The sequence below is a fragment of the Callospermophilus lateralis genome, chromosome 4 (genome assembly GCF_048772815.1).
Source record: "Callospermophilus lateralis isolate mCalLat2 chromosome 4, mCalLat2.hap1, whole genome shotgun sequence".
NCBI classification, from domain to species: domain Eukaryota; kingdom Metazoa; phylum Chordata; class Mammalia; order Rodentia; family Sciuridae; genus Callospermophilus; species Callospermophilus lateralis.
In genome coordinates, this window is record NC_135308.1 from 84341538 (window position 1) to 84355404 (window position 13867).

At 35.8% G+C, this 13867-nt stretch overlaps 1 protein-coding gene across 1 annotated transcript in view; it reads right to left on the reverse strand.

The window, feature by feature from the left end:
- Nucleotides 1–13867, reverse strand: part of Slc15a5 (solute carrier family 15 member 5) — an 88703-nt gene that overhangs the window by 16889 nt on the left and 57947 nt on the right. Inside the window, exon 7 of the mRNA XM_076852706.1 lies at nt 11195–11326. Coding sequence (XP_076708821.1) covers nt 11195–11326 — 132 coding nt within the window. The remainder of the gene's footprint in view (nt 1–11194; nt 11327–13867) is intronic.

The following is a 13867-nucleotide window of genomic DNA, read 5'->3' on the forward strand; positions in this document are numbered from 1 at the left end:
TAGTTTAAAATCTATCTTCACAAATATAAATTTAATTACTACACACATGCACACATACACAAATAGAAATATATTGAAAGAAAATTTACCCAAATCATAATTTGGCCTTTATCTTTTCAAAGTCTTCCCTCTCCCCTTTTGTTATTTCGATATATTTAGGCCTATATTACATTTACAGCAAAAAAATAAATTTAAAGTCAATTCATCAAACATACTGGAAAACTTTGACTTCCAAAAATCGTTTCTGATTAATTTTGAAATAACAAAGAGGGTTGGTTTCCCCTACCACCAACCCTAACATCAGTGATTCACTAACATCAATGAGACACCACTCTATATAAATCACAGATTTACCAAAAACCTCAAGTATGCATGGCATACTTTTAAGGACTGTCCCGTTTAATTTTTGATTCAAAACAAATTTCTGCTCCTTTTTTTTTCTGAGGAAAATACAATATTTCCTCCTTTTCACTAACTACTATTTAATTTTGAATGTAATATAACTTAGAAAAATCTTAAATTATGTCTCTTGGAAAATCTTCAAATGATAGCTGGACACATGTGCAACTATTTCTCACAGATCTATTATCATTATTATTATTATTATTATTATTAAATATTTATGTTTTAGTTGTAGTTGGACACAATACCTTTATTTTATTTATTTATTTTTATGTGGCACTGAGGATCGAACCCAAGGCCTTGCACATGCTAGGTGAGTGCTCTACCGCTGGGCTACAACCCCAGCCCTAGATTATTATTTTTTAAAACCAGAGATTGAACCCAGGGTGCTTAAGCATTGAGCCACATCCCCAGCCATTTTAATATCTTATTTTGAGACAGGATCTTGCTAAGTTGCTTAGGACCCCGCTTAGTTGCTGAGGCTGGCTTTGAACTTCTGATCCTCCTGCCTCAGCCTCCGGAGCAGCTGGGATCAGTCATACACCATCACACCTGGCCCATTAGATTTTTTAAAAAAGTAATTTCATGGAGCTGGTAACCTTGCAAACGCACAAAGTTGTTGACACAAAATTGAAATGGGTTTTATATCCGGCTTTATTTTAAGCACTCTTTCACTTCACTATTGCTTTTTGCTTGGGAGCAAAGAAGTGTGCAATTACAAAGAAGTACTAGTCATTCTCCAGGGTGGATATACTTCTGCACCATGGGAAATAAACCTAGGGTAGTAAAAAGAGCTTTGGAATCAGGAACCCACCATTGCTATATAACTGTGGCAACTTATATAACTTTCTGAGCTCATTCTCTTCTTCGATATATTGGGGCTACAAGTATCTACCCCAAAAGAATTGTGACGATTTAATGAAATAATATCTTTGTGAAATGCATATAGCAAGGTCTGCATATAACTGACACTTAATAAATGTTAATTTCTTTCCTTCCTCCTTTCAGTAACCTGATTTAAATGCTTCATTTGAGATTCATAGCTCTCCTACCTGAGTTAATTTTTAAAACACATTAATTTTCATGATACCTGAAGGAAATAATACCTAACAACTGAATTCTAACTTGACTTTTCTCCAATTTTTCATATTTATCTAATAAGAACTCACGTTATTATTACCTTTAATTTACAGACAACAAAACAGAGGCACAGAGCAGCTGAACTGTTTGCCTAAAGTCATATAAAGGAGACAGAATAAATATTTGTTGAATGAGTGGATGAGCTGAGTTTGGGCCTTAGATCCACACATGCTCAATACTTTGCTCTGGATCATAATGTCTGCATTTCGACTTCAATTTGCATTTTCAGTTCTTGGGAATTGTGGATAAAAATGCAGTCAGGTTGCTGTTTCCAGGAAGGGACACTGTGTCTTTCAAAATTGGACAGAAATCACTAGGCATTGTTCACCTGAACTGCAGAGAGAACAAGTGTGGATGATATTTGCCATAACAAGCTTTCTTGTAAGGGTGAGTTCATTCTTTTGAAGAGCATTGGGAGGGAAAAACCCATCAAGATAGTGTGTTCTCATGATGATTTCAATGAATTATCATGGAAATGAGTTTTAGAAGAGAGGTAATGCTTTGTGATAATAGCCCGATAATGCCATTAGCTATGAACTGTAATTGTAATAGCATTAGTCAAATGAATATATCTGATATTAATTTGAGTGTCAAATATTTCTATAAGGTTCTTCTTGTTAATTAAACATCAGCCTTGGCATTATTAATTCAGTATCTAGTCAGTGCTTGCACATAGTAGGAACCCAATATGTATTTGTAGGCTGAATTAATAAATCAGTCTTTAAGTGGAGTTATTTAAAATAGTAAAATATTAAATTTGAATAATTTCATGGACAGAACTAAAATTGATTTTTTGCCTAGGAGCTGCTTGTTAGTACAGTCTGTCCTTCATTTGCAACTCTACTTAGTTAATAGCAAAGACTTATTAATTTCAGAATTTTAGAAGAAAGCCTCTCTCATCTTTTGCATATTTGGAGGGAAATAGCCTTTTTTTCTCAAATGATTTTAATTCAAGTGTAGAGTTCATGCCTTTTATCCTGTGTCATTTTAAAATCTAGAAGACATTTTCTGGCTTGCCTCAAGCACCTGAATATCAGTGAGCGTGATCATGCTTTTAGTAGTTTGGAATCACTGTTCATGATTACCAACACCAACTGGGCTTTCAACATGGACAGTGATCTTGACACCTGGTTTCTAAATCATCTTTTCTTGCTCTCAGCAAGTCCATCACTCTCTGCTCTCCCACTCCTCATCCTCATCCCCTTTGCTCTCACAGGTAGATTACTGCATATTCATAAAGGGAGGTGGGGGTTGGGGGGCTTCAAAGGGAGACTCCAGCCTCTCCCCAGTATTAGAACTACATATCTCTTTGCATTTGTACCATCTTCTCTGTTGTCTTCTGTTTCAGTGCAGGAAAAAGATAGAAATTAATCTCTCTTGGGTGGTTCCCAACAAAACTCCCTGTCTACTTTCTTAGGTTCCTGCTTTCATCAGTTCTCTCTTCTTTCACCTGCATTTTGAACTTCTCCATATATATCATGTATTGTCATCCGTTAAATACACTCAGGCATCTCCCCAAAATAAAGAAGTATCTTCAACCCACATATAAAGTTCCCAGATAAAATACAGGATTCCCAATTACATTTGAATTTCAGAATAATAGTGAGTTACTGTGGATTAACATATTTAGCATGTCTTAAATACTTCATAAATAGTTTTTTTGTATATGCTCCCAATATTGCATGGTACATGTTTAAATACTGAAAAAAAATCTTCCACTGTTTGTCTTAAATTCAAATTTAACCACTCATCCTCTATTTTTATTTGCTAAATCCAGAAGTCCTACCCATATCCCTTTCTAACTACCACTCATTTCTTAAGTCTTCTGCAGCCCCAAGTTCTTCAGAAGAGTTACTTGAACATGATGTCTTTATCTCCTTACTACTAGATATTGTTCAGCCTACTGCAATCTTTGCATTTCCATTTCACCATTGAATGGTTCCTATTAAAGTTATCAGTGACCATGATGTAGATAAATTTTATGGACACTTTCTTCATCCTACTTGATTTCAAGTAGTTTTGACACAAGTACCATCCCCTGCTTGAAACAATCTTCTTTTATATTTAGTACACACACATACACATTATCTGTGTGAATGCATCATGTGCATATATACACACATGCGTGCACACACACACATACTCATGTAAATATACATATGTGTGTGTGTAACATGTAGGATACGCCCTCTCCCCAGCTGCTGTCTTTCTTTGCCAGGCTATTTCATCTCCATTCAGTCTCTAATGTTGAACATTTCAGATCTAAGCCCTGGGCTTCTTTTTTCTTCATTCTTAATATCCACACTAGGAAATTTTATTTAATTTTATGATTTCATTTTTATGCCAAAGGTTTCCATATTTATGTATCTAATCAAGATCTTTTTTTCTGAGCTCCAGATATTTCTATTTAGATGTTCTGTGGTTATGCCAAACTTAGCATGTGAAAAAGTAAATGAGTGACAAATTTTAAAATCCATTCTTCTTCTAGTCTTCATTTAGTAAATGGAATCTTTGCCCACCCAGTGAGTTACTCAAGGCAGCTGAGATGCTTCTTTGGTGCCACCTCCTCCCTCCTGCATCCTACTGCATCCTAACAATCAAAACCATCACTAAGGGGCTGGGGTTGTGGCTCAATGGTAGAGTGCTTGCCTAGCATGTATGAGGCACTGGGTTAGATTTTCAGCATCACATATAAACAAATAAAAGTCCATCAACAACTAATAAAATATTTTAAAAAACATCACTAAGCACTTTTTATTCTACCTTTAAAATAGAGCTTATCCCCATTCACTTCTCTCCACATGCCTTTTCCCTCTCTAGTTTATCACTTAGATTTGACTAAATTGCTTCAATTACACCCTTCTTGCTTCTCCCAAATCATTCTTTTTATCTTCCAAATTATACTACTTCCACAGATCTTAAAACACCAATCGGACATATCACTCATCTAAAATGTTTTTTATGATTTATTGTTACATTCAAATTTTAAAAAAATGCCTGTAAACTAGACATTCCATATGATTTTTTTCTTTAACTCCCCAACTTGACTTCATGGCATTCTCTCCTTTTCTGGAAAAAAAAATCAGCCTTCTCTGATTTCCCCTTATGCATCTAGCAATTCTCTATCTCTGGGCCTCGTTAAATGTGCTCTCTATCAGAAATATATCATACCTAGGCTCAACACACTAAATACCACACATCCTTCTTGTTTCATGTTCAATACCATTTCTAGGCACTCAGTGTGAATATGCAGGTGTATCTAAGCTACCTAGACTTATAAATTTGCCATATAGAGAAGGAGGCTCTACTAATGACATGGGTCCATGAGGCTCTGAAGAATCTCAGAGTACTGCTTCATAGCATCTCATCCCAGTCTGGACCAGGAATTAAAGTTGAGCAGGACAACTGAGCTTTGGATTTATAGAATACATTCTTTTTTTCTGAAGAATTTTAAAGTGTCACGCCAAAATACAACATACCAAAACATCATGCCTATGACGTCATTGTGTGTGGAAGACTTTGCATCTAATTCTGACTGATGGTCACAAGCAGAGTTTGCCAGTGGGAGTTGATGGGGGCCTGTCCAGTTAGCTACAGGAATGCTGTCACTGAGCCAGTTGACAAACAAATAGGCATGTTCCTGGCTCAATGTGGGTTACTGGGTAGCAGGCCACTGCTTTTCTTCTCTGAACCTAAAAATCTGCAGTCTCAAAACCCATAAGAAGTTGGACCTGAGTGATAAATCTGAATTGGAAGAAACATCTCTCTGAGAAAATAGGCATGGGCCCATGAAATTCATTTTTTTTCTAGATGCATAAATATTGTCTTCTTTCAAGTTAACTGCAACTGCAAATTTCTGTTTCAAGAGTGACTCAGTGATTCACGCTGACATGGCTGTCACTGGCCTTAATACTCACAGATGTTAAATGAGCATTTTAAAAGATCTCATTTTTAATTTAAAATGTTCTTTATTTGAATTAAACAGCGAAATTCTTTGTGCCTCTCCTGAATTCCAAGGAGGAGGGACAAGGAGATCTACAACTTGACCTCTTGATTTTTGCCCAATTATCCTTTTTCTTTTAAACATTTTTCTTTGGATGCTTCCATCATCTGCATGTCCATAACTAAGATGTCATTTTTCACTGAGTTCTATTTTGTTATTTTTGTCAAAAGGTAAGTTCGAAGTCATGAGTGTAAGAAAATTGATCTTGCTGCTAATGGGATACAGTCGAAATAAGCAGTTTGACTGACTTCTTCACTCCCTATATTAGCATTGCTACTTTTAGATAAACTATTCCTGAAATGATTAGTGTAGGAGGATGGGGTTTAGTCTTGTATCTTCTCCTTTAAAGCACTCAGAGTTAGAGATCCCAGAAGGATCAGTTTTCTCACTTGTACTGAAAATGTCACTCTAACAGTTATCTGTCTGCACAGTCAAGTTTTGAGAAATCTTTTGAATTTACCGCATTCACACCATTCTCCATCATGGTGCTAAAAATGACTAATGTAGCTTGGAGACTGGGAGACTGTGATAGCTGATCTTCTTTTCCACTCTTACACCAACACTCACACACACTCTCAGGCAGACATGCTCAGCTGACATAAATCCTTAAAGGTTGAAAATATCCTAAATGCTAAATGGAATGCTGAGGGGGTAGGGTGCCTAAATATAGACTTGTAGTGTTGGTTTCATTATGATCAGTTCTGTTTAAAAAATTGAGCTGGTGGTTTGATTGAATAGGCTGTTTTAAGCTAAGTGGGCCATTCTAATGTATGACTTAATTTTATATTTAAAAAGTCTGGCATTGAAGTTTTAAAATACTTTAATGTTATTCTTTTATCATTTCTGAAAAAAGTAAAGAGCCTTGTCCCTTTTTTTTTTTTCATTAAGAGGAAACAACCTTAGAGAGATAATGACCTACCCTAAAGTGATATTTATTGTCAAAGGGTCACTCTCTTTTAGGGATCCTAATTAGTCACTACAAGCCAGTACAGGATCACGAGAATCAGATTATTGAAATGAACCTCCTTTCCTTTCTTGAGGAACAATATTGTGATGGCTAAAGGGACTGTCACAAACACAGATATATTTCAATCCCAGAAAAATATATGACAAAGTCTCCTGTGATGTCATTTAGGGAATGATTGAGAAGTGTGTGGGCTGAATGAGAGTAATTAGGTGAGTTGGAAGCTGATTACAACCAAAAGACGGGAATTAATTGATTGTCATTAATTTGCAATGAGGTCTGTAGGAATTTTCCATAAGGTTCTATTTTCAGTCCTGTCCAATTCAACAATTTTATCAATTACCTGGAAGAAGTCTAGGGACTTGCTTACTAAATTTGCAGATAACACAAAGCTAGCAAAGAAGATTAGTAATTCACTGGGTGACAGAATCAAGTTTCAAAATGTCTGTTATTTAGTTTGATGGGTTGACATTTATTAAGGAAGAAGATAAAGTCCTGCATTTAATTAGAAAAAAACATTGTGATGAGTGGAGCTGAACCCAAAACAGCTGCAAAATAATAATAATAAAACATTTCACGTTTTAATTGACCTGATGGTGTGATGTAACTACCGAAAAAATCAACACAATCTCTGTTGACATTCTGAGAGACAGTGTGTCTGTGTGTCCAGGCTGATAAAAGTTATACATCTATCCTGTTTGTACCTATATTGAGTATTGTGTTTGATTTTGGAAACCATATTCTAAGAAAGATACAGGCAACTTGTTTGTTTAATGGATGGAGGGGCTTTGAGACTGAAAAATCAGGAAATCATGCAATATGAAAAAACAAGGGTGACTTTGTAGAATAGATTTCAATCTTGACTGAGCAATTACTATGAGCATTAATCACTGAATTAGGAAAACACAAAGTGAATTATATATTATCATTGGTTACATGGAAACAGACTATATTGACATTGAGGCGGTCTGACTCCAGAACCTATTCTTTGTACCACTATACCATGCTATTTCTAAAAACAGTTATCAAATGTTTGAAAAGTTGCTATGTGGTAAAAAATTAGATTTATTCTAATAAATATTATCAATAGAAGGACAGACAGAGGTTATATCTTAACATAAAGAGCTTTTATGGATGCAAGAGGATGTTAGTACATCTTCTATTTTTTGGTACAGTGTTAGACCAGATGATCTGTAAGGCAACAACTATAACATTGCAATTTCCTGGGATATGATTTGATGTTACACAATTTTATTATGAACAGAAAACAAAAACCGTAAAAGAAGAAGTAAATCCATTAGTAGCAACCAAAATGGTGTTCTTTTGAGAACAAGGTTAGAAGTGTCCCACATTCTTTTTTGGGAGATATCAGGGATTGAACTCAGGGGCACTCAACCACAGAGCTACATCCCCAGTCCTATTTTGTATTTTATTTACAGACAGGGTCTCACTGAGTTGCTTAGCACCTCGCTTTTGCTGAGACTGGCTTTGAACTTGTGATCCTCTTGTCTCAGCCTCCTGAGCCGCTGGGATTACAGTAGACATGTGCCTTGGTGCCAGACCCACACCCCATTTTCTAAGATGTCCTCACTCTGTGTCCTTGGTAATCTTCCTTTCATGGGCAACGAATTCTGCGAATGTTATTTAAACTTTTGTCTCTCCAACTTGATGCTATATATCTAGATAATTATCAATGCTATGTCATGTGCATAAGTTCACCCAAGGAGGTTATATTGTGGAAGTAACAAATGCCGTTTTAACTTGAGGACCTCTAATAGTTCCTTGATTTGGGTGTGCTGAGGGAGTCACACCTGTCAGATACCAGTTGGGATGAGTGGAGCACTTTATTATTTTTTTCTGCCTTAATTATTATATTGAAAAAACAAGAATAACTGTCCTTCCTCTACAAAACTGTTGTCATAAACACAATAATGCCCGTAAGAGCGCATTACCTTACTGTGCAGATTCTCAATAAAAATTTAGGTTTTCAATGAAATGTTTTTGCAAGAACAAACTATATGTAAGAATTTGCCAGACCTGGTTCCTGGAAGGTAAATGCTGGATCTTTTGAGTTTCTTGAAGGATTAGAATGTCTTTGTTATTTATCGTAGGTCCCTTAGACCCCCAACTATTAATTTATGCTAGTGAGCCCTTAGTTCTAGTTTATGCTAATGAGATGACCTGAAATAGGGGCAGTTCAGACAGAAAGGCTGATCATGCGGTTTTAGAGGGTTTGGACTTTGAGCCTAATGATATCAGCTCAACTTCTAGGGAAGGAAAGGAGCCTGGAGATTGAGTTCAACCATGTGGCCAATTATTTGATCAGTTGTGCCTGTTCCATAAAACCTCAACAAAAGCTGGACTCTGAAGTTCAGTGAGTGTCCTGGTTAGCAATATTCTCCTTATTGTCACAAAGTGATGTGCCAAGAGGGTACTGCATCCACGAAAATGAAAGCTTCAACTTTGGAGCCCTCCCAGGCCTTGCACTGGGTGCTTATCCATGTGGCTTATTCCAATTTGTATTCTTGTGCTATAATAAAATGAAATCATAATTATTGTGTTTTTCAGAGTTCTCTGAATTATTCTAGCAAACTGTCTAACCTGAGGGGGTCTGTGGAGGCACCCCAAACCCAGCCAGTTTGTCACAAGTGGTGACCGCCCTAGTGTAGCCATAGCTTATGGTGATCCTTTACTAGAAAAAGGTGGTGCCACCTTGAGTATGCAGCTCTCAATCCTTCAAGCTAGTAGCACAGGATTGTTTTTACCCCAGACTCTCCTGAGTTCTTTCCTTCACCTTCAAGACTGATGCAAGCTGGGAGATTATGGGTTATCAGATTTTCTCAATCATTTCCTCCTTGGGATAAAAAGAGCTTGGGACCAGGGTTAGGTTAAGAGGGTCTTTCCAGGATGCTAGTCCACCATTCTTGGTTTTGCTGGCTTAACAAACAAATCTTTTTCCTTTTAACAATCTGTTCTCCATGCATTGGACACTTTTGAGTGATGAATAAATGGACTTAGGTTCACTAACAATGGGGACTTCCAAATCTATGTCTGATGGCTAAAGTGAAGGTAGTTTTGGGGAGGACTTAACCCATGAAGTGTCTAACTCTGGGCAAGTTGCTTTTGGCATACTGATAAAAAAACTTAGATTTATATAAAGGTAAACTGGTAGTAATATTTTTGACTTTTCAGTTCTTTTAGAATATGTCAAACATGATTTGATGATAGAAAAAATTTTAAGATAAAATTTTTGAAAACATCTTCGTTGAGTTATGTAAAGGAAACTTGTTCAACACCTAAAATGTTTTAGATATAGATATAGGTGAGATCTTTCTAGGTTATTTTACAAAATCTTAATGCTGTGCTTTGTCCCTTGTTCATATACAAAGGATCTGATCATCAGAGGCCAGAAGCTTGCTGCAGTTTCCAGTTAGTTATGACAGTTGGGGTTTGAGAGGTCTTTGAGAAATTTCAACCATATATTACACCATTCTGTGTAGCAGAGGGCTTGGCATCTAATAAATATTAAATATGTAAATTTCTCAGATAATTAATTAAAAGCCAGGGTTTGATCTCAGACATCAATCAAGATTGCTAGGTTTCTCCCCTGAACTGCACTGTACCTACCCATATTCAGCACTCTCAATTTTATTGCTTCCTTGCACTCCTGGGAATATATTATGGGTTCAGAAATTTTTATTTTGCTTGCCAGGGTATGCCCTATGCCCAATATGGCAGCAGGAAAGGAGTGAGTCCCTGATAAAAAGTTTTTGAATGGAGACTTAGCATTAGGAGCGTTAAGAGGAGTTTCTCATGCACAGAAGTTATTTTCTTCCTAATTTGAAAGCAGGGGTATTTAATTAGTTTGTTCTAAGAGAACACAAACCAACACTTTCTTTACATTGTTTTAAGTGCACAACCAGAAGTATTTTTGAACGTAAAAAAGAATAAGTTTGTGATATTTTACATAAAATAAGCAAAAGTAAGTTAAAATAAAATACAAGCTACAGTGACATTTTAAAACATTTTTTAAAAAGTCTTTGAATTTAAAATACAGCCAAAGGCATTTCACTGTGACTACTAATCATTATTGTCATCATGTCTGAATTATTTTTTCACCCACATGTGTAATTAAGAGTAGAATTCAAATATTTGCATCTGAATTTTTACGGTTGGTTGTTTCTGTCTAAAAATCTACCTGAAAAAAATCTCCAAGATCATTTGTTATTTAACTCATGATTTCTCTTTGGTGACACAGACAAAGTTTGCAGCTAATCATGAGGAAAACATCATCCAAGTACCCTACCCTCCTACATGTGCAGGGATGCTGACTTCTCTGTGGGTTGCCTGTGACAGCTATGAGGCATGGTTGAATATGGCCTCATTAAAAGACCTAATACGAATACAATGACCAGTTTGTTTTAGAATACACTAAAGAAAGACAGCCGACAGGGTCTCATGGGAAGTGACATTCTGTAATTACCTCCTCCTATCAAAAGAAAAACAATTCCCAGAAATTAATGAATACAGCAAGAGTCTATTCCCTATCTTAATTCTATCTTAATTGCAAAGTGGATCAATTAAAAAAAGACCACACTGGCAAAGCTCCTCTCTTAAGGTTTTGTCTCCCAGTTCCTTAGTCATCAAATCAATGTACATACACATACTATAAACCTATTTTTTACCTTCTGAGATGAGATAAACCAACTCCACCAGCAGTGCCCCTGTGAAACAACCAAATCCATTGAACAGTGTCAAAAAATTCATAGAAGTTCCTCTGATGGTTCTTGGAACAAATCTGTGTGCTATTATGGAGACTGAGAGAAAAAGAGAGGATCAAAATTTAGAACATTCTCCCTAAAACACTTTCATAGGTACTGTTCAAATTAATATTGATTGTACATCAAAGAAAATTTTCTAATAAGATCAAAACTTAGGTTGGACTTTAAGATTACTATTGTAAAATATGATACAGCTTACAAACGTCTTCAATGAATAAAATATGGCAAAAATATCCCCTTATACAACTATGAGGAGAATTTGATAACTTGGTAGTTGTGAGTCCTACTATACTTACCCAATTCTCTCCAAATTAAATATTTCTGATAAATTTTGGATTGACATGAGATCTGTACTAGGTGGTATGACAACAATATATGAGATCTATGATTCTGTGATTCTATATAAACCATTGGATTCTATATAAACTATTGGATTCTTTGTGGAAAATTTGAATCTATCATATAAAATTTGCATAGAGATTAAAAGAATAGGCTCTGGAATAAAAAAAAGAATTCACTAAAATCTCATGTCAGCCATTTAGTATCTCTGTGATTTGAGTAAGTTACTTGAACTTTCCACGCTTCGATGTCATCCTCAATGAAATGGGAATAATGTCATTACTCACTTGGCGAGGTGCTGTGAGACTTACCTGCTGTCAAGAGCTACAGAGAGCACTTAGTACAATGTTAACTTGTAGATAGTAAAGGAGGATTAAAAATATAACAATATTAATCTTAACAAATCAAATAGCTCCTGCTTGTGCTAGGCACCGTATGTTATCCCATTTAAGAGGAGGGTATCTAGAAAGAGACGATAAATTAATCATGAGGTCTCCAAAATGGTTATCTCTTTTTCTCAAATCATGGTTGGGGTACTGGTAATAGTGGTGGCAACTGACTGAAAGAAAATTATGGAAGAAAGTTTTTAAAAATGTGAACTAAAATTATTTTTTAAAATCAGAAATAGACTAAATAAGTATATATGATTTTGTATATACCACATTAACATAACCATATTAAAATATGCACGGCAATCTTTGGGATGCAAATTTAAAAATTTATTATACTATGACAGCTGAGATTTGCTTTAAAATAATACAACAGAGAGGAAGGAGGTATGGAAATGAGGATAGAGATAAAATAAGTTTGATCATGAGTTGAAAATAGTTGAAACTATAAAATGTATATATATATGGATTTTATTTGCTAATCTCTCTCTATTGTATCTATGCAGAAAATTGTAAAGAAATACAATAAGTAACATTAACAGTTTTAACTTTGAGTGTTGAATGATCGGATTTCTAATTTTCTTCTTACTCTTGTGCTTTGCAAATTTTCCTACAATGAGATCATAAATATTAAAGCTCATTTTAAAAAGAAAAGATAATAGAAAACAGATGTACTGTAAACACCAAGCCTTCAGTTTCCTTGTCTATAAGAAGAAATAAACCTTATTTTCTTTTCCCTTTCCTCTCAGGAATATCTCATCCCTGGTTTACTTGTCTCTTCCCCTAGGAAAACTCCATATTTGCCCAGCACTTTTAAATGAACGTCCTAATGCACAATCAAATGTACTAATGTTCCTTCTTGCACTGATGGAACATTTCTGATTTATTTTGTGTGTCCTCCACATGTATTTATTTTACTCATCCCAATAAACATTTAGGGAAGTCCCTATCTGGGATCCAGGAAAAGTTCTGGGCACTGGGCTGAGCATGGAAAATGTTATTAGTTTATCTTTCCTAGATTTTAAGCTCTGGAAGGGCAGAGAGCGGAAGAATGCACCTTACACAGGGCAGTGCTAAGAAGGCATTCAGTCTCACAGCAATTGCAGATGAAGGTAATAAGGGTGATGCATAAAATACAGTGGAGAAGGTCTTCTAATCTTGTGGCAAGCCCCACAGCTCTTGTGTAGTGCAAATCACCAGCAGGAGCCTAAAGCCAAGCCCTGGAGTATTTTCAGGAATGGGACTATGACAGTATGCTGAAGGGGCCTTGGAAAGAATTGATTCACAGCTGTAGAAAAGATGTGGCTTATGAACTTTCCTCTCTATAAATATGAGGAGACAAACAATGGACAGAAAGAGTAAGTAGGTCTATTTCTTTCTCTGAGAAAAAGCAGAACGTACAAGCCCATTATTACTCTGCTGGTTAATTATTAATCCTATGCTTTTCTCTTGCTAGAACTTCTGGTGCGGTGTATAATTCATGAACACACTTTGCCAGCTCTCTGCCTGCTGGTTAATCTCTCTTTGGTGTCATTTTAGTCGTTTTTGAAAGTCTCCAGTTCCCTTTTATAGGACTTAGTTTTTCAAGTCTTCAAATCTCCATTTTCAGGCATCTACTTGCATGTTCTGATCTTTTTCAACTTTAGTGATCATTAACTTGATTTTTTAGGCTACAAGAAACTTCTTGCAGCCCATTAGAATATAGATATTATCAACAAGTCTGTCACTGTTCTGAAATTTCTATTCTACCATGAGGACACAATAAGAAAAATTCAAAGCATATGTGAAAGCTGTTTTTCTTGCCAACAGGAGCTAGAAATGTGCCTCCAGGTGGTAGCTGGTTACTGTA